Below are 20,401 nucleotides of genomic sequence, written 5' to 3' on the forward strand. Positions count from 1 at the left end.
CTACTATACAAAGTAAGAAAGAGTGGCGAACCATGGTAGGCATGAATCCCTACCAATTACTGCTGAAACTGAGCCGAGAAACCATTGGATTGTATCACACGACGTCGGCCGTGCCATACTCGCTGATGTCAACCGGCAGCATCATGACCTCATTCGAAATCGTGGCATACTTATACCCTCACTAGCCCAAATCTCCAGTTCAGATCCCAAATTTACTCAAGGGAACCATCACACCCATCTAGTACCTCGAGCAGCAAACATGGAACCAAAGTACAACACTAGAAAGTGGTCGAACCGTGTCCGTGCCAAGGACGAAAATCCAAGCTCTACCGAGCCGGCAGACCAGCAAGGCAGCTATTCTAACGTGGACACCACCAAACAGGTACATGTCGTCTAAATTGACATTCATAAGAGCTTTTATATACTGGTATGCTAACACTCCTTTCAGTACGCTGCGCCCTCCCAGACCGCCAGTAGACACGTCCAACCCTCCCAACCCGAACAGGGCTATAGTTCCAAATACCATTTTGGCCATGACGAGCTGGATCACCCGGACGAGATGGTGAGACCTGAAGAGTAGGGGGTATGGGCAGTAAATGAGAAATGAGTCGTCCTGGTTCCGTTCTAGTCTTTGTCATGAATGATCTATAGTTATTGCATAATGTTTGTGCCTTGGAACTCAAAATATGATAGCTTACCTTCATGTTCACCATGAAAAAGTACCTAATAGTTGGAATATAATTGTTGTCAATATAAGGTCGTCAATTGCACGAGGCTACATCTTCATACCATGGTTTAGCTCTTACCCCGCCCAATAGCCTATACTACTAGTAGATGTTGCTATTCGGCTATGCTACAAGCCTCGCCACTAGGGAGGCTTTTATAGTACACTATTACCGCAACTATGGGGTTAGTAATTAGCGATCACAGTTAATGAGGCAATAGTTGTTGATCTACGGAGATCACAACCATCATGAGTGGTAACGAATATGATAACGTGGAATGCCCCCATGGAAGAACAACTGCAATGTGACATCTTCTTCGTATTGACCCTCTACGGCGGATCCTAATTTACATCGTAACATATACGCTACCTCGCAAAACAGTCGAGGCATCGATTACAGTGACAGCACCAAATCCTTCAACTTCATGAAGTCAGGAACGCCCAAACCCGTCACAGGATCCCATCCGGCAGTTGCATTCCAGTGGGCATAGGGAATGACACCACCTCCCGGAACCTTCTGGCCAGTTTGAGGGTTGACGCCGTTACATCCGATGGATGACCCGGCCGTGATATCAGTGAAGTCCTTGAGAGCCCCACTGTACAACAGGGGGTTCAAAAATCCGAGTGCTGGTTTACCGGCGCGCAAGCGGGCATCATTCAACATCCCCACCAGTGCGGCGAAGACAGGGCTGGCCGCGGATGTGCCGCCGGATGTGCGACGTTGGCCCTTAACGACCACCTCATAGCTACACATCTCGTCAGCAAGATTCAGGTATAGATACATAGTGGGGACTTACTTCGGAGTCAAGCTATGGGCAGATACGTCGGGGAACCCACGACCGGAGAAGTTTGTATACTGGGAATAGTAATCCTTGGTCTCGGTGGTAATATGCTGCGCAAGATACTTGCTAACCGCGGATTCCTGGTACCAGGCACGGCTAAAGTAATTGCTGAACCCGCCGGAGGACGCTTCCCATGCGACTTCCGGAGCATATGCCTGAGTGCCACCTACTGATGTGATATAGGGGCAAGTTGCAGGGAAGATGGGTGTGAACTCAGGAGTGTCGGTGCCGTCGTTAGACATGCATGAGGAGCCAATACCTGTTGCAATCAGCGCCTCGAAACAACAACAATATGCACGGCGGTCACATACCGGTGTCGCCAGAAGACTCAAGCACGGTGATCCCGCGAAGACCCATTAAGCCAATTAAATTGCACACCCTCTTGGCGTAGTATTCCGGAACAGTCTACCGGCTTTCGTCAGACCTGCGGAGACCACGAATTCGTGGGACAGCTTACCTGTTCTTCGTCGCCGTATGAGTTGGAGAGAACCTGGGGCAGCGCAGAGTTTGGCTTCGCCAGGAGATATTCATAGTACTCCAGATACGGCTCGTTCTGGTTGTCCGCCGGCGTGGGTTGGCCGACATTTGGAATAAATGGGCTGGAATCGATAAGCAATCTTACGAGTACAACACGGATCAATTACTTACGGTGTACCACCGGTGATAAACTCCATCACTGGCAGAGGATGGCTAACACCGACAATCAGCTCCACATCCAAGTTGGCCTCGCCGACGGATGCCGTTGTCCAGTTCTGGTCGTTCGTGGCTCCATTGATCAACTCGACGGAGAAATTCTGCGATGGAATGTTGAACCGCTTCTCATAAAGGGCCAGGTCTACATAGTTGGCAGATTCGTTCAAGAAGCTTCCAAAGCCAACTTTACTTCCGGAGGATGCGCTGGGCTTATAGCCTCGGAAGTTGTACATGTCAGCTAAACATTCCGGGGTGATCAAATCCGCGCAGGATACGTTGCCCGCTGTTGTCCTGGTCCCTGCAGCGAACTTATGGTGAGTAGGAAGAGCGACGCTCTCCTGTTGTTTGCCGAAAAAGACAGTTGGGGCGACAAGATCAATTGCGTGGGCGAGGTCATCCGGGATGGAGTACTGTGTAGTGCGCAACTTCTGAGCCGCGCCGTTTTGATAATACGAGAACGTCGTGTCAAAGAGCTTGTTCACAGTTCCGACCGACGTGGCGAAATTCACCAAGCCTCCCTGTCGAGCGATATGAGTGACGCCCGCATTTCTGAGCCAACGAAGAACGGCTTCATCGCTCGCGGTGGGAAAGAGCGACTCAATCCCGGATTGATCCAGCCATTGGCCGTACTCTGCATTGCCCGGAGTCGACAATGCTGTCAACTTGTCCTCGAGCTGATCTAGGTTCTGGCGTGCCAGGGCGATTGACAAAGTAATCTGGTCGCTTTCCGGTGCATGCTTGACCAGAGTCCAGCCATTCGGAGCGGCAGTGATCTTCTCGTGCACGATCGCGAGTGCTGGTGCTGCAAGGGAACTGAGCCCTGCGAGGAGAAACGATGAACGCATAATGGGAGGCTCTCACAGCCAACACACAATTCCTGTCGAATGGAGATTTGGAGATGACCGGGGGGGAAAGAGTGGAAACGGTCCCCACGGGGCATTTATATAGTATTTCCATTGTCTCTTTTGTGTATTCCCTGCTTTTCCCCATTAGACTAGTGCAGGGGGGGAATCGTGAGTTGGACGATGAATGGTCGCTTCCAACCTGCAGTTACATGAAATGATTTGCTGTTGCGTGATTTCTGGTCCGATTTCCGAGCCGAAGCGAGACTTCATTAAAGAAACTAATCAAAATAAATTGAAAACGAACGGATTGTTGTTGTGGGGACTCCATCTACTGCTGCGTTCTACCAACTAAAGTGCTTGAGGCAGATAAGCAAGGTCAAGCCTCGCCCAGATGACCAATCAGACCCCACATCTCGGCCGATCTTGTCTCATTCAAGAAGGTGACATTAGGGACCTCATTCTCATCGCCTAAAGTGGGCTCACGGCGTCCGTCGGAGGTGGCCGGAAGAGTCATCACCATCGTCGGTTCCTGGATGATAGTCAGGGGAATCCGTAGGAGGAGCGTCTAGTTACTCAGTATCACACAAGGACTTGGTATAAAGACCCAGTTGTGACATACCGAGGGCTGTTTTGACTTCTTCCCCTTGGTAGCCTGAGCCGAGATCAGGGCAGGTTTTGGGAGAGGTTCCTCTGAGCATCTCTTTTAGGCCTAGTAGAATCTAAATAGGCTTAGTGACCAGTGCATCTACTAGGCCCTAAAGAGGTCTAGTATAGATGTGGTGGTGGTGAACCCTCCGCTTGGTCTGATGGGGAGCAGAACGAAATACTGGACTAGTCGAAATAAAGACAGATCCCCATGAGGAAGAAATAAACTTCACTGGTGACATGGCTCATCTGGCTGGTGTAATTGTAGGGAGACTCGCCCTCATCTAAACCCCAAAAGCACCAAGAACAATACATAACGCGTGGATATATGTTGATTACAGAAGTGTCTCTCTGCATTCCTACTGCTACGCAGGCATACCCCCACATGATGCTCGGGAATAGTGGGAAGTCTCCTTGGAATTCTAGTAGAGGAAGGAAGCTCTCTATCAGTAGATAAGTTTGATGGCCGTCTTAAAGCTTCACATTGAAACAGTAGTGTATCAAATCAGTACAGATAAATTGTAAAGATGATATGTTGCGTAGATTGAGATCCTACACTAGCCTCAGCGCTCTTAACTATCCCTTCGAATCTCTCATTTCTCAGTCTGGGCACATCGGTTGACCAGATTTGAGAAGAGAGGAAGCAAGATTAATAAGCTCCACTGTTGTTATCTCCTTGTTGTCCATGAGGGCTTTGAAGTCTTCCACCTTATCCGTGATCTTGTCATACGCTGTCAAGTCGTTCAGCTTGCTTGCAACGAATGTCTCTACTTTCTCTGTATCCTTATGCTCCTTAATGCGCTCGTCCTACCACCCAGCACCCTTAAACTTTCGCAATTGCATACAAGGAAAGGTGGGTGCGTCAAAAAACAGCCGCTTGACAAAAGCATATGGAGCCACATGGCGCCAGAATCCGTGGACCATTTCACCAGCTCGGTGAGTTCTTTCCGACCATTTGCCGTCATCTTAGCCTCCTCCTCTGATAGCACACGTACAAAATTCTCCAAATATTTGAAATAGCGATCAGTGGCTTTCGGGGCATCACCCTGTTCAAAGTCCCATTCCTCGTTGACAGGCCGATCCATGAGAAGCCACCAGGGAGCAGAGCCAAATAATTGAGCTGGCCCTGCATAAACCCCCTCCATGTCGACTACCCCCGTAATGGTAAGGTCATGCTTACTTTGCGCGATGACATTCCCAAGGCCAAAATCGTCGCATATAAGCTTGAACGGACCGCGGTCATAAGTGGTATTGGTTAATTCAGGAATCAAAGTCTCCAATACCTTCAAGGCTGTGTATCTCGATTTTGCACTCAGCGGGCCCGCAATCGAATTTGGTTGAACCCGTAGTTGTTGCCAGTCTTGACTGTTAACGTATTTAAAATATTCTCTGGTCGTAGAGAAACCATCGGCTCGATTATCTATAGTTGTCAGTAGAAGTTCCTATATCGGGTTACAGGTACCACGAACCGAAAGTATTCGCACCTTCTATTCTTAATATCTCATGTGCCTTCCATGTGAGCGGACGACTGGGCGCAGGGGATCTTGTTTTCACGGTTGGCAATCTGCCAAACCGATCGAAGTCTATCTTGTAAAGCTGCAACATGAAATTCGCCATCTACCTGTACACGTATTCTATATCGGTGTCAGGAATGTCCTCTTTGATCAGACTCGAATTGCCTTCACCAAACACACATCACCAAGGCAGATGCCGTCGATAAAAGTTCATCATCATGAAAGGGCCCAACCCAAGTTGATTCTCCCTTGCAAGACCCCAGGCATACATCTCTGGGACGGGTAACGATGTCTTCCCCCGAATAAGATGAAGAGTTTCCACCTCCATCGCTACCTTTTCGTCCGCATAATCTGGAGAAACGCTGCCAGCACGAGGTAGGCGAAGTAACCAGGTTGTTCCGTCATCAAAGACAAGCTTTTGGCCTATATTGTATGAGCCATTCAGGAACCCACAATCTAGCCGACATGAGAAATTTTGGGGTTGAAGTCCAGTAGCCCAACTGCAGAGACGTCCATCCACGCAAGCCATATTCACCCTCTCCACCCAATCAGTCTCTCCCGCCATGTGAAGAAGGTCGAGAGGCTTATTGTAGTCCATCATGGGGAGACTACTCTTTAGTTGGATCTAAGGCACAGTAGTAGTAAGGAATGGTTGCACGGACAGAGACGTGGCTGCTTTTACCGAAGTGACAATGTGATATGCTTACTGACCGCCAAATCGTTTGCAGGTTGATTTATCTTGAGTGTATAGAGTGATAGAGCATTGGAGGGGCTACTCCACTAAATTGGTTTAGCACTATATAATTATCTTCATCGTTATCTATTACACGCACTATAGTGTGCTTCCAACACCATTCGTCATCCTAAAAGGCCTCCAAAGAGGTAGACAGTTCCAGGGCATATTGGATCACGTGGATTTACTTTCATATTCTCTGCTAGACGAGAATAAGTATGGAAATATGTATGGAAACAGCGGGAGAAGCATTGCCTTACCGGGTCTCAAAATTGATAGCAGACATCCCATAGTGGGATGCCCGTCTTAACCAGGGTGGTGCTCCATGACCTCGTCGCAAAAGCATCAAGGCTAAAAGTAAAGTCCGATTTCAAGCTGACCCCCTCATCGCATGAAGTGCTTCCGCTGTGTGCACCCTTGGCGATTTCCCTTGCCGTAGCATTTTTAGGATGCTCTGTGTCGAAATTGGCGTCCAGCAAAAACGTGTTGGCAATGCCCGGCTTAGCAGTCAATCCACTGCTAAGATCAACAAGCCCTCCGAGGAAACTCAGCGCCATCTCGACCGTCACGGTGGCGCTAGCATTCGCCTGGACATTGGCTTGTGCAGAGATGTTTGCGTGTGGATGGTACGTTGGCGTCCATCCAGTGGCCACAGTATTCACGCTGTTCAAAAGGTCGACATGCACGTTCCCGTTCGGCATGGCAATAGACAGGCCTGCGACTACATCCACGGCGGTTGAGGCGCTGAGATCCATCTCCAGGCCGAAGGCTACACCGGGACCAAGCTGCACGATACCAGGGATGTTCACAAGCGTATAAGTGAGGTCCGAGGGGTTATACGTAAAGGACTTGTTATATGCGGCCGCGAGGTGCGCGCTGAGAGCCACATCCGCCGAAAAGCCGGCATCAATGTCGAAGTAGAGCTGTCGCAACTTGAAGGCCCAAAAGTCATAGTACAGATAGCCAGAGAAGGTGATTTCGGAGGAGAAGGCAGCTTCGTCGGCGGTAACAGTGAGGTAAGGGGGCTCGCTCAAGAGAACAGTATTGTTGGCCAGGGACTTGGAGAACGGAATGCTGAAGGAAGGATTAAGTGTGAGGCGCTTGCCGAGTTTGCCCGCTGGCACCGACGAGAAAGCGAGCTCGCAGGTTTCTGGACGTATTAGTCTTGGCTCAATGCTCACATATTGCATACGAAAGCCATGGGGTGCGTACCAGCAATTTTGGTAATTGGCTGCTTAGTGGCATTGCAGCTGATCGACAAGTTAGACTGGTTCGAAGCTATCGCATCGACCTTGAAGAACCCTCTCTCGAACTCAGTATCACAGTTGCCTAGGTGATTTGTGATCAGGATAAGGTTCTCTTCCAATGACCAAGATTGAAGGGCTGTTTCGAAGCCAGTCGCGTTCTTGAAGGTGACGATCACAGATGCATTAGTGCACTTGACACTGTCGATAGCGTCGATGTACTCCAATACAACGGTGTCATGGTTAAGTTCCAGGTTCATATTAACAGAGCCGGAGGCGGCTTTATCAGAGCGCTCAGGGTCCAAAGAGCCATAGTATAGAGAGGCCTTGGAAGCTGGGATTATATGAACCGGGTCAGAAGTATCGAGGTCTGGAGCCGGCACCGGCCCAAGTGTTGCAGTGTCACTTGCGACGGGGACCGAGGGGGGATAGTTTGCAGCACAGGATTGAGCAAGTACCTGGTTCACAAAGCTAAAGGAGAGTATTTGCAGAGCAGCTGCTCTGAGAGGTGACCATTGTGTTCTCACCATTGTAGCTGTGCCAGTGAAGATAGAAGCAAGGAGGCTGGGAATGAGAGACAAGATGGGGGAAATCTAAACAAATATTGAGCAAAATAAATGAAGGAATACGCGTCAAATGAGTGACTTCAAAAGATTACAAGTAATGAGCGACTTCAAGCGGCTGCCAGTAATGAGTGACCGGGTTGGAGATCTAACATGATGAAGGATACCTGCACGTCTAAATATGCTCTCCTGAACCTCTTGCAAAAGGGGGCATTTGAGAACATTGGGCTGCAGAACCATATTAGGATCCTTTCTAGCCGCTAGAGAAAACCGTTGGAGTTTGTAAACCTTAAAGCCTACTCGAAGGATCATCCTCTGGCATAGCTCTGAGCATAGATTAGGGAGTTCGAGATATCCGTTCGCTAATAGATACAACTGCCAAGCAACCATGTGGTATCCGAGTGGGTGAGCCAAGCATTTGAAAACGAATCTATTACGTTAAGCGTTGCCAAGGTACTTGATCTCACAAAAACAGCACAGGTAAACGATAATGCAAAGATCTCTAAGCCCAAATGTTCCTGTCCTTCGGCCGCCTAGTCGCCCTTATCCCCCGATTTGTATCGGCCCGTCGAATCTTTGCGGTGACATTCGAGTAATACGCCCTTCAGCATATCATTATACTGTCTGCGAGCACGAGCCATATCCGGGCCTTCCTTGATCCATGCTACGATATACGCAACTTCTCGTATGTGGATCTCTACCAACTATTTCTTCCTGCTGCCCTATTCTGTGGCCCCACCTGAATGTCAGTCCACCATGAAGGATTAGGTTATTTCTGGATACTGTGTATCTTAGAGTCCACTACCTTGCTATGATTATCGGGTCGATAAGAATACAGAATTGAACCATCCGATAGTATATGCACCCTCGCTCCTGCCTTCCTGGCATAGTGACCCATGCCTAAATGCAAGCTTTAGCAATCCCAGCAATCCTGGCAATACCATCCACAGAAGAAGATTTAGATACTTATGCAAGTGAGCACCTGCGCGTCACTTATCATCGTGAGATGAGCCCACATACCAATCCCGTTGTCCCGCTTGCATGCTTCGCCCTTGTGGAGCCGATGGTGATGATCAAGTACTGGAGACAAATGAAGTGGATAAAGAAAGAGGTAATAAAGACATGGTAGCCATAGATAGGCGAAGTAGAGCGTTGTTCTAAGAAGACGCATGGCGAAGCTCAGACTTTAAGCTGTTAATACCATCGATACCTTGCCACCGTACGCCAAGTCGGTGACATCCTATAACCATTCTAGGCAATGTTGCTAACACAATGCCCCTTCCCAGGAGTTGAAGATATATATTCACAATGCCATTATATCGAGCCGTCGGGCGAGGGGCTTTCATGAACCTCCGAGTATGAGATAACAAAGGCACAGTGCCCATCTTTGGGTGCTATGCTCTTTCAGACAAAATGGAGTCAGGTTAATCGCCAGGATAAAAGAAAATATGATGCTGAAGCAGCCAAAGTCACGGACGGCAATACCCTAGAGACACTTAGAACTGTTTTGGCACGAGCGACGTGCACGTCTCGACCTACAAGTAGTACGGCAATAATCCTAACTACAAAGGGCGAGAAGGGCAAAGCCCGGTAAAGGAATAAAGAACAAGAAGACAGCTATGTCGGTTGATTATGCACACAAAGGTCTAGGCCCGTCGGAATCTGTCATACGCCGAGGCAAGCTCGCATTGGTAATCCCGATGGGTCCCTCGTATTGATCCGCGTACCACCGAGAAAGAGACAGCCCTAAGTATTTCTTCCGCTTGGATCTACGTACCCCGGAGTATGATCAGCTTAACTGCGATACAACCTGCAAGTAGAACGCTAATGCTGCAGAACCGTACACGATGCCCGACGGCGGAATTGAGCTCTCAGCGACTAGGCAGCGCTCCGCCGATGTACTCACGACGGGAAGTCCTGCACAAAACCCGGAGAACAATATAGCTGCTCAAGGAGATGTGGGAAGCCCAGAAGAGCCTGAAGTTGAGCGTGGAAAGGTACAGGTGTTTGCCATCATGGTGGCTCTCTGTGTAAGTCGTTGCATGGCATACTGTCGGGCAGTACGGAAAGGGTCACTGACACTCCAGTTTTGTAGTTGTCCCTCTTCATCGCCGCCTTAGACCAAACGATTGTTTCTACCTCTCTTCCAACGATTGCATCGCGGCTCCATTCTGCAAGTGGCTATACATGGGTTGGAGGAGCATACCTCCTGGCCAGCGCGGCCGCGGCTCCCATCTGGGCAAAGCTATCGGATATCTGGGGCCGCAAGCCTATCCTTCTTGTTGCTGTTCTATGGTTCCTGTTCAGCTCTATTGTGTGCGCTGCGGCAGTGAACATGAAAATGTTAATTGCCGGTCGAGCTTTACAGGGTATAGCAGGTGGCGGTCTCTTGCAACTGGTCATGATTGTTGTGTCCGATTTGTTCAGCGTCCGGTCAGCATCAACCCCTTGTTGTCGTGGCATCGCTTCTGACCATTGCAACTCCACTAACTGACTGTTAGGTCCCGAAGTCTGTATATGGGCATCCTCGAGTTCATGTGGACTATATCCGGTGGCCTCGGACCAATCCTCGGTGGTGTATTTTCGGAATACGTCTCTTGGCGATGGAACTTTTGGATAAACCTTCCCATTTGCGGACTGGCGTTCATCTTGCTCTTCTTCTACTTGGATGTTCACAACCCAAAAACCAAGGTAACAGACGGGCTGAAAGCAATTGATTGGCTTGGAAGTCTGTCGATAATAGGCTTCACCCTCATGGTGCTTCTGGGTCTGAATTTTGGGGGGGAAACCTTTGCCTGGAACTCGCCTCAGGTGATTTGTCTTATTGTGTTCGGATCACTTTTCTCAATTATATTCTTTTGCGGAGAGAAGTATGTCGCCAAATACCCTCTGATGCCACTCAAGATCCTGAAACATCGATCAAACATGGCTGTCTCGCTCGTGACCTTATTCCATGGTGCGGTGAGTTATGAATGAACCAACACCTTGGGTATAAAACAACAAATCTGACAAGGCTAGGTATTTATTGCTTGCGAGTATTGGCTGCCACTGTACTTCCAGTCGGTCAAGCAAGCAAGCCCGATGCGCTCAGGGCTGATGGTTCTTCCTCTGGTTCTGGCCGAAGGGGTCTTCAGTGGACTTTCTGGCTGGTTAATTCATCGGACAGGCAAATACGCGGAGCAAATCTGGATAGGGACTGTCCTTCTCGCCCTCGGGACCGGTCTCTTTATTCGGCTCAATCCAACCTCCCCTCTGGTGGAATTAATCATCTTCCAGGTCATTGGCGGAGCAGGATCGGCCATCTTATTCGCACCTCCACTGATCGCCTTGCAAGCAATGGTCGCCCAAGATGACACAGCAAGTGCCACGGCCATGTTGGGCTTCATTCGCACTATCGCCATGTCAATCTCTATTGTCGTTGGAGGTGTGGTCTTTCAAAACAGCATGGCAGGAGAACGCAGCAGGTTAAAATCAGCAGGCCTGATGGATGAGATCGTAGAAGAGCTAACGGGTGCTTCCGCCGCTGCCAGCACAGAGGTAATCAAGACCCTCAATGATCCCTCCAAGATTCGAGCCGTCGCAAGTGCGTTCTCCTCCAGTTTACAAAACATGTGGATCATGTATACCTGCATGGCTGGTGTTGCTGTTCTTGCGAGCGCGTTCATTGTGAATCAACCCCTGAGTGAGGAGCATACGGAAACGAGGACAGGCCTCAAGGAAGAGTAGGTTGGGAGCGATAGGAACATTTCAAAGATTGCAACAACATGAGATGAGCAGGATCTGCACGCGGTCGCTGTGGAAAAAGATCGTAATTGCAAGACAAGGTTGAAGACGGGCTCCAAATGAACGAGCCCATTACTCTGTACAGTACATCTTTTTGCGCGATATTATCACTCCACTCTTATAATTCATGAAATCATACATATTTTCTATTAACCGTGGAGAGCAAGCACCGCTATGTGGGTGAAACGCGCTACGCTTGTGTTAATCAATGTCAAGTTTGCCATAGCCTATACAACCTTGAACCCTTCCACCGCACTGCAATGCCAGGCACCTGAAGCACCCCCTACCCATACGATACTATGTGTTGTCTTCCTAAAGGTGATCATAAAGTAGCGTGGTGAACGGTGTTGTTACTTCCTTGTTACCATTCTAAAGCTCATGATCAAATACACCACGTTCAGATCTCTTACGACACATCCCAGGAGACATAGCAACTAGAGCAGCACGGGCGGCTCCAGACGCCGCCAGTGAAAAGGATTCCCGCAGTGCGCCTCCGATAATTTCAATGTGGTCTCCAAGGCCCTCGCGAACTGCTTGCTCCAATAGATGGCCATCAGGGCCGGTGGTAAGAATCACAACTCGGTCGACATTTTCAGGTACGATAGGGTCCCTCGGAGCATCAGGTAAGCGGCGGACTAGCCCTCTGTTAGCTATTATGCTTCATACTATAAGGGTAGTCTTATTGGGTAAGCGCTTACGTCTCAAAGCAGCCAGGTAAATGATGAGGTTAGAAGTGACTACCTCAATGAAACGTCTCTCGGCAGCGTGTACGTCTTCCCATGACAGAACAGCCTGAGATTGTCCAGAACCCCAGTTCGTCAGGTCAAGAGGATACTCATCGAAGTGACGATCCTGGTCGCTTTTAGACCCGAGGAGATGGGAATCCAGGTCATCACGGATCAAAGTGCGGGCCTGTCTCACAGGACCATAGAGCGCAGTTTCAGAGGCTCCAATTGCGATCTCCATATTGAGTTCCTCCACGCGGTCCACGAGCCGGCCCGTAGCATACTTATCGATCATTGTGCTGCCAAACTGCAAAGCAGGGAAATACTGATGGATGTGCTCCCGCCCGTGCCCGGCACTAACGTCCAGATAAAACATTCCATGGTCTATGACGGCGTAGTTGAGGCCAGGGGGTTTTACTATAGTGGATGTAGAGACAAAGGTCGCCGCAGTCGCTCTAGAAACAGGGGTGAGAGCTGACTGGATTCCCGCCTCCCTACTTGCGTCCACCACCATCTCTCGGAGGGTCTGATTGAAAAAGTCGGGCACTGCGATGATAGCATAGTCCAGATCGATATCATTATCCGCAGCAGCGTTCTGCTTCAGCTGTCGTAGCATGTCAGCAAACCCTGCTTGGACGTCGACTAATCGCAATTCCTCATGATACCCAGGGCTTACAAGCCTCCGAGTGTACGAGACCGCTTGGAGTACAGTACGAAATGCGGTGCTAGCAAATGACAAGATCTGTGAATTCTGCAGCGCAGGTTTGTCACCAAACGCTCTCAGCTCAGTCATCAACTGTTGGCTGAGATCGGACAGATATCCTTTCAACGTCCACTGTGCGGATTTACGCCATGGACGCATAATATCATGCCGGTCTGCGTACTCCAACCGGAGGAGCAGCATATGGCGAACATAGATGTCATCTGGCCCCGGGGTGATCGCCGCGATCACCGAGACATTATCGGACGTGTGGGCGTACGCAGCTGTACTAGGGATTGATTAGCCAGCAGTATCATTTTAACACTAGGAATCCACCGTAGTGGCTTACAGACAGTAACTCAGGACCCAGATCAATTCCGATCGGTTGGGGCCGTCGCGCATCCGCCGCCAAAAATAGCCCTAAGCCTAGCAGGAGGATCCAGAGATTTAAGATCATGTTTCACTCATGAACCATGTTCCCCTGGAAATCAGAGGAACGGGGCACGGTTATATGTTTCCACTGATAAAATACACTAAAGCAGAATTTTTAATGGGTCCCCAAGCCACTTCAGAGCGCGATTCCGAATCTGGACAGTTTTGGGCCCCGTATTAGCGGTAATTTCCGATAGTTCCGGTGCCATCGATAGAGAGCTACTTGTTGGAGTCCCACAGGATGAAATGAAGACTAGCACGGAGAAGACACGGTTTTACGTATGATTTCGGTCATCTTAATGCAATGCTCCCGATGAATCCGTGACTTAGCATTCCCGTGCACATCTGCATTCAAAAAGCACACCCCCCTTGCCTAAGTTTACGGGCAGAAGCAATGAAGAGAGAAACAGGCAGCGGAGGAAAGGAGAAGAAAATGTTCCAGGGGGTTTAACGCAGCAATTAAGCCTTGTAGATATGGAACGTCACGTCAGGTCGCACTAGACTGCAGAGACAGTATCATAAGCTATCAAACGTAGGAAACCAGCTAAGCCTGGTCTGCCTTCTTCTCATCCCCCTCGATCTGCTTGTGCACCGCAGCAGCCACCTCATTCGCCTTTTCCTTTCCCTCAAACACTATGAATTTTTGTAAGCCCAAGGATAGACTACTAATGGGAGAGGGGGAGGGGAGCATACTAAACGACAACTCTTCCAATGTCCTTCCAGACGTTTCTGGGAAGAAGAAGTAGATGAACACCACTTCGAATGCCAACCAACAACAGTAAACAAGGAGCCATCGCCACTTGATTCTATCCAGCCCGACGGGATTGACATATGTGGCGAAGAAGGTTGCTCCACGGCCATAAAACTGGAACCAGGAGAGGCCACGAGAGCGACCGAGATAAGGGAAGATTTCAATCAGGTACGCTACATCGTTAGCAAATAGTCAGCAGAATAAAGATAGGAACATACTGTAAGTCAAAGCATTGTAGCCCAGGTTATATGCTGGGGAATAGGCAAAGATGAAGAAGATGGTCAAGATTGCCGCAGCCTTGACCTTCGTTGTCATGAAGCGCTCCATAGAAATAGTCCAGCCAATGTATACGCACAGGAGCGATATTGCACAGGTTAAATACATCGTCCGCCGTTTGAACCGAGGTGCCGTGAGAGCTAGGGTTGTTCCACTGACCAAGCCCCAGCAGGCAATACCGATGTTGATTTTGGATTTGATCACGCTGTCGGTGATGCCAACCAAAGCCAGCAAGTCACTGAGATAGTACCTACGTATCGTCAGCGCTGATTGACACAGCACAGGGGCTCAGGCATACGAAATCAATGTGTTTCCAGACCACTGGGTAAACAATCCCAAAAACGCGGATATGAACATCCGACGCCGCATTCCCGCGGTGCGGAACATGTCCCACCAGGTTTGCTTCGCCGCTTCGAGCTCCAGCTTGATAGTCCGTTCAATTTGGGCGATCTCCGCGCGCACGATGACGGAGCTACGGTCTCCCTCAGCATGGTACTTGACTAGTATATCGAAGGCCTCTTCGTGTCGGTCTTTGCTGATCAAATATCGAGGACTCTCCGGCAGGAAGCTATATTCGTCAGCATTATGTTGGCAGTATGCTGTTCGGCGCAGTTATGCACATACAAAACAAAGACCACTTGAACCATAGCAGGAGCTATCTGCAAGAGTGAAGGGATTCTCCATGCCCAGTTGCTTGCAATAGTCACTGTTCCCAGGCCGACGGCAGCAGCGACGATTTGGCCGATGAAGTAGGATGAATTAAACAAGGACGTGAGGATTGGTCGTTCCTTGGGATAGCCGAGTTCTCCGATGAGGGAAGACCCAGCCACAATGCAAAATGGGATCCCAAACCCAAGTAACATGCGTGCTACTACATACATGCCGACTATTCAAATCAGCAAGCAGTGTATTCAGCGGGTAAGGGATAGATACCTCCATTAGCGAACCCTTGTAGTATCGCACCCACCAGGCTGATACAAGACCCAAACATGATCGTCCATCTTCTTCCAAGGCGTTGATTAACCCAAGGGACAAGTGGCAAAGCAAGGATAGCTCCAAGAGAATATGCCGCTCCTAGAAAGCCCTTCAGGTTCGGCTCGACCTGGTACTCGGGTTTACCATCCACGGTATCACCAGTTAGTCTCCCGAAGTCTATACATCTTGTCAGCAAAGTAAGTTGTCTATGCAGGAAATACACTCACATTTATTCCAAGTATACACGATCTGCACTGTGTTGATAATCTGTGAGTCAAATCCCGAGGTGATCTCAATGCCCATACACGCAGGGAAGAGGATCAAGTACAATCGTCTCAGGTTGGGTTTCTTATACCAAGCGGTTCGATCCTCGGCCAGCAGGTTGGCCAGGACGGGCTCTGACACGTCTTCGTCTCGTTGCTTTCCTACTACAACCATGTTGACTGCTTCCGAAATACTTACCCTTGGATGTCGCGAGTAATCTAGACGCTGATCATCTTTATATATCTAGTTTACCAACACAAACACTAGCCAAGGCCAGCCAAGAATGACTCTTGCCGCATACGAGACGGACAGTACCATGGCCGGTGACCTCAGATACACTCCTTTACTGTTGGTCAGGGCAGGGGGGAAACCGTTGAATAAAGTCGACGGCAACCGAGGCCCCTAATTGGAAAGCACACGGGAACTTGAGCGAGATTCCACCAATCGCCCAGGATGTTGGTACATTTAAGCCGGAGCAATCTCCCTAACCGACTGCCAAGAGGGGCCCAAGGGTCTAGCATAATATAGGCTAGGGGTGATCAGTAGTCGGGGTAGCTACTTTATACGAGATATGATCATCTGCTTACCCCGGATTGTGTCAAAGGATAGGCCCGGTGGTGCCCCCACAGAATTAAGCTAAAGTCTGGCTAAATGGATTCCATTTATCCGGTGTAGATCTTCTTTGCGGCTAAGCTAGGGAGATGGACCATTGGTTATAATCCAAGCCAATATCTCGTCCTGTCCACCCTGAATGTCCCCTGAGCCAAGATATTTTGACTTGATATACCTATCAGGGCTTCATACACACCCTCTTCGCTTTTCCACATGCCTTCGATTTCATCCCAAAAGCTTGTGGCGTATTTATCCATACGAATATGGACCACTCTTTCTTCCCCGGGGTGCAGGTAAACTTTGGCAAATCCGTGCAGCTCCTTGACCGGGCGAGGTGTGGGGGACTGGGGAGCGGAGATATACAATTGGAGGACTTGCGCTCCAGCTACCTTGCCAGTATTCTTAATTTGTACAGCAGCAGTTGGCGGTTGCTCGGGTCTAAAAGCTTCCTGAGAGAAGACCACATCCGGACGCACAGTGAAGGTCGTATAGGAAAGGCCGTGTCTGCATGATTAGCCGTAATCCAACACCAAAGGACAAGCACATACCCAAATGGAAATAGCACCTCCCGGCCAACCTTCTCGTAGTACCGATACCCAACATAAACATCCTCGCCGTACAGCATCCGGCCCCCCACGCTGGCGTAATTCAGATATGCTGGGTTATGCTTCACATCCAATGGCCACGATAGTGGCAGTTTGCCGGATGGGTTGACGTCCCCAAATATCACATCCGCGATACCATGACCGGTCTCATTGCCTCCATACCAAGCCTGAACGATCCCTCGCGCTCTATCAGCCCAGGGCATCGTCACCGGCGTCCCGGACTGATTAACGATCACAGTTTTATGTGCGGCAACCTCCAGAACCGAGGCGATCAACGCGTCAATTCCAGGTGGGAGATCCATGTCTGGCCGGTCAAAGCCCTCGGATTCCCACTCATGATTCAGGCCGGTACAGAGAACGGTGTACTCCGCCTCTGCGGCTGCCTTAACAGCACTGCGCACCATCTCTGCGGGATCAACATGTAAGCATGCTCCGAGGTGCGCTGCACCCCCACCGAAGTGCACCACCCCGATCGCTTTCATGGGACTGGTATTCGCAGATCCATATTCGATGCGAATCTTGTATGTTTGTCCCGCGTTAAGAGTCTTCGATCCCAGTTCTTGCACTGTTCCTTTTCCGAAGAATGCTGTTCCTCGGGTTTGATGCGTGGTGTTGTCGACGACGAGTTCGTCATCGACGTACAAGGTGCCGGTGCCAAAGACTGTGAGGCCAAAGTCCCACACACCTGACACATCTGGTGTAAAGTCACCGGTTAGTGTCGTATAGAATAGGCCTCTGTTGAGCTCCGGAGCACTGAAATCCATCAGTTGAAAGGCCGTCTTCGACATGGGCTGTGTGGCACGTAAGATACGCTCCGTCCCTATAGGCTCGTTGTAGAAATGCATCACGGCATTTTCAAGGAGCCGGTCGATCACAGGGAGCATTTTGTGTGCATAAGCGCCCACCTCATGGAGAATCTCGGTGTGGGGAAGAGCTTCGCTCACAGCATCGTACAACGAAACAGCGTAGTACGGTTCTAGCGACGCACTACCACCGCCCGAAATCGCTGGAGTTCGCACATGTGAGCCGATCAGGGCAATCTTCTTGATGGTTTTGGGCAAGGGCAAAAGATCGTTTTTATTCTTCAAAAGCACGATACTATCGGCACACAACTTTCGATTCAGCGCCCGGTCTTCTGGGTAGTCTCTTCCAGTTTCCACAGCGGATACTGATGCTCTGCTTGCTTGCTGAACAAACTCAAGGACCCTTCGTGCGCGACTATCGATGGTGGACTCCTTGATCAACCTTGCCTGCAGGGCTGATTCCACATATCGACCTCGGTAGCGCGACGGGCCCGGCATCTCCAAATCCAAACCGGCGTTCATCGAGTCAATCGTAGTGTAAGTCCCCAACCAGTCACTCATGATCAGCGGGTTCCACTTCCATTCCTGGCGGACCATGTCCAACATCTCTTTACTCTCTACAACGTGCTTCCCATTGATCTTGTTGTAGGAAGTCATCAAAGCCCCTGGACACGCGTCACGGGCTACGATCTGAAAGGGTCGCAGGTAGATCTCTCTCAACGCGCGCTGAGTGACCAGAACATCCACAGCCCTCCGCTCATGTTCCTGGTCATTACCCACAAAATGCTTTACGGCGGAGATGACCCCGGTACTCTCGCAGCCGGTGATCATTGCGGCAGCCATTCCTCCGGCGAGATGCGGATCCTCTGCGAAAGATTCAAATCCCCGGCCGCCCAGTGGTGACCGGGGCATATTAATTGTCGGACCAAGCCAACAGTGCGCTCCCTTTGCCAGACATTCTTTTCCTATCAAAATCCCCGCATCGCGCAGCAGATCCTGATCCCAGGCCGACGCCAAGGCGGTACCACAGGGCAAACAGGCAGCCGGCACACCGGCGAAGAACTTCGTGCCTCTTATACCGTTGGGGCCGTCAGTGCTGCGAATTGAAGGCACGTTAAATTCGGGAATGGGGTGGGTATGCCAGAAGTCGGTGCCTGGCTTAGTTTTAGCACTGACTCTCGACTTAATACTCAGGGCGGGTGAGAAAACCTGCAAGAAGGGCGATCTTATCCTCCTGGGTGATCTGGGAGAGCACGTAATCTATGTCCAACGTCATTTCCGCGAGTAGGTGCACGTTTCTGGGAGTGTACCCGACTGGTTCATTACAAGTACATCCAACGAACAAGCCGTATCAATAAATACCCTGGCGGCAGATCGACATCCTAGTGGATAACATGACGGCCCTCGCCCCGAAATCCCGTCGAGTGGGGACGAGCTCCGCATGTCAGGCTATCATTCATGGATAATTCGTGGGGGTTCAGTCTCGGAATGATTGACCCCGCATGTAGCATAAATAAAGACGACCCATCGCGGGACGGTTGTGCGCCTTCATTGGAGTTGAGTTCCAGCTGCGAGTCCCTGCGACAACGATGTTTATCCGGATCACGGGGCCTCCCAAAGCTCCTTGCCCAAGAGGGCTAGCGGCATTCCCATCTGGGCAATCTAATGTAGGGCTTAGGGCTACTGGGTGTCACCTGGTATCTAGTATATCGTCGTCGACAAGCCCTGACACTGTCTGAAGTATGTAGATTAATATCATCAAAAAATCACAAAATTCAAGGGGAATAGAAGTATTTGGCTTAGTTACTCTTGCATATTTTTGAGACCTGTTTCCAGGAGGTATTTATTAGTTTGCTGATCGCTATCGTTTCTATCTCCCAAAATATATATATTCCTACAATACATTGAGAAGACCTGTCAAGACTCGTTCTGATTTGAACATCAACCGATTATAGGAACCCCCAGGTCGTCTCGGAGAATTTCGGATGGCATTTGATTAGATGACATGAATACCAAGGGCCCCCTACACAATTATTAGCGAGGACAAGCTACATGGAAAATAGTTCCGACCATGATGTACTGTAGTATGTCGCGGACCATAGTTCCTCCGGTGCCGCCGGATTTGTTTATCGTGAGACGCGACATTGCGACATTGAGATAATCATCATGAAGATGTGATCCTGACAGCACGCATGACTACAACAACTAGTATCTTAGGCGAGAACAGTGCGCATTGGTGTACACGACCAAGAGCTAGCTGGATAAAACTGACCGCAGTGCCATTACTCATCAAATAGATCACGGCGATCGAAACCTGTTGACTAACACGTCCCGCATCATCCATCCGATACGCACAATGCAAGACTCGACTCGTCGCGGACTATCGCTGCCGATCCCTCGGCCCCAGAAGGCTTTTTGCGAAGTTACTATAACTGCCAGTCCATTCCGACGCGCCATCGGGATCCAGGGGACCATGGCCCCCATCGCGCGTTCATCGTCGGCAGTGAAACTTGGTCGGATCGGAAAAGCGCAGTACCTCCACCGTGCTTTCGGTTCAGAGATGTTGACGACATTATGAATGCGAAGCGGGAAGTGGCGTAGCTGGCAGAAACAATTTGTGGTATACTTTGAGGGAGGCTTGCTAGAGAACCTGAATATAGGCACTTTCCTTG

The 20,401-nt window shown here is 49.9% G+C and overlaps 8 protein-coding genes across 8 annotated transcripts; 2 read left to right on the forward strand and 6 right to left on the reverse strand.

Moving 5' to 3' along the window:
* Positions 1-259: 259 nt before the first annotated feature.
* Positions 260-580, forward strand: ABOM_003938 (uncharacterized protein; the record flags this gene model as incomplete). Its single annotated transcript, XM_022531068.1, has 2 exons — positions 260-382; positions 449-580. The coding sequence occupies 2 exons, from the start codon at positions 260-262 to the stop codon at positions 578-580; spliced, it is 255 nt and encodes an 84-aa protein (XP_022390959.1).
* Positions 581-1,118: 538 nt separating this feature from the next.
* On the reverse strand, positions 1,119-3,104 carry ABOM_003939 (S53 family peptidase; the record flags this gene model as incomplete). Its single annotated transcript, XM_022531069.1, has 5 exons — positions 1,119-1,470; positions 1,522-1,825; positions 1,878-1,971; positions 2,024-2,165; positions 2,215-3,104. 5 exons carry the CDS (start codon positions 3,102-3,104, stop codon positions 1,119-1,121), a joined length of 1,782 nt encoding a protein of 593 aa, XP_022390960.1.
* A 1,245-nt stretch (positions 3,105-4,349) lies between these two features.
* Positions 4,350-5,366, reverse strand: ABOM_003940 (uncharacterized protein; the record flags this gene model as incomplete). The annotated part of the gene is made up of 3 exons (XM_022531070.1): positions 4,350-4,532; positions 4,595-5,169; positions 5,219-5,366. 3 exons carry the CDS (start codon positions 5,364-5,366, stop codon positions 4,350-4,352), a joined length of 906 nt encoding a protein of 301 aa, XP_022390900.1.
* Positions 5,367-5,444: 78 nt separating this feature from the next.
* Positions 5,445-5,861, reverse strand: ABOM_003941 (phosphotransferase enzyme family protein; the record flags this gene model as incomplete). The annotated part of the gene is made up of 1 exon (XM_022531071.1): positions 5,445-5,861. One exon carries the CDS (start codon positions 5,859-5,861, stop codon positions 5,445-5,447), a length of 417 nt encoding a protein of 138 aa, XP_022390899.1.
* Positions 5,862-6,262: 401 nt separating this feature from the next.
* Positions 6,263-7,770, reverse strand: ABOM_003942 (uncharacterized protein; the record flags this gene model as incomplete). Its single annotated transcript, XM_022531072.1, has 2 exons — positions 6,263-7,146; positions 7,209-7,770. The coding sequence occupies 2 exons, from the start codon at positions 7,768-7,770 to the stop codon at positions 6,263-6,265; spliced, it is 1,446 nt and encodes a 481-aa protein (XP_022390898.1).
* A 1,880-nt stretch (positions 7,771-9,650) lies between these two features.
* ABOM_003943 (MDR family MFS transporter) lies at positions 9,651-11,529 on the forward strand (the record flags this gene model as incomplete). Its single annotated transcript, XM_022531073.1, has 4 exons — positions 9,651-9,833; positions 9,899-10,236; positions 10,305-10,764; positions 10,822-11,529. The coding sequence occupies 4 exons, from the start codon at positions 9,651-9,653 to the stop codon at positions 11,527-11,529; spliced, it is 1,689 nt and encodes a 562-aa protein (XP_022390862.1).
* Positions 11,530-11,955: 426 nt separating this feature from the next.
* Positions 11,956-13,468, reverse strand: ABOM_003944 (uncharacterized protein; the record flags this gene model as incomplete). The annotated part of the gene is made up of 4 exons (XM_022531074.1): positions 11,956-12,221; positions 12,285-12,915; positions 12,988-13,300; positions 13,365-13,468. The coding sequence occupies 4 exons, from the start codon at positions 13,466-13,468 to the stop codon at positions 11,956-11,958; spliced, it is 1,314 nt and encodes a 437-aa protein (XP_022390865.1).
* Positions 13,469-13,987: 519 nt separating this feature from the next.
* On the reverse strand, positions 13,988-19,005 carry ABOM_003945 (beta-glucosidase H; the record flags this gene model as incomplete). The annotated part of the gene is made up of 11 exons (XM_022531075.1): positions 13,988-14,076; positions 14,137-14,367; positions 14,413-14,720; positions 14,769-15,038; positions 15,095-15,356; positions 15,404-15,622; positions 15,673-15,952; positions 16,011-16,050; positions 16,514-16,825; positions 16,870-18,938; positions 18,985-19,005. 11 exons carry the CDS (start codon positions 19,003-19,005, stop codon positions 13,988-13,990), a joined length of 4,101 nt encoding a protein of 1,366 aa, XP_022390863.1.
* Positions 19,006-20,401: the final 1,396 nt, after the last annotated feature.

Source organism: Aspergillus bombycis (assembly GCF_001792695.1).
Source record: "Aspergillus bombycis strain NRRL26010 chromosome Unknown contig00025, whole genome shotgun sequence".
Classification (NCBI taxonomy): domain Eukaryota; kingdom Fungi; phylum Ascomycota; class Eurotiomycetes; order Eurotiales; family Aspergillaceae; genus Aspergillus; species Aspergillus bombycis.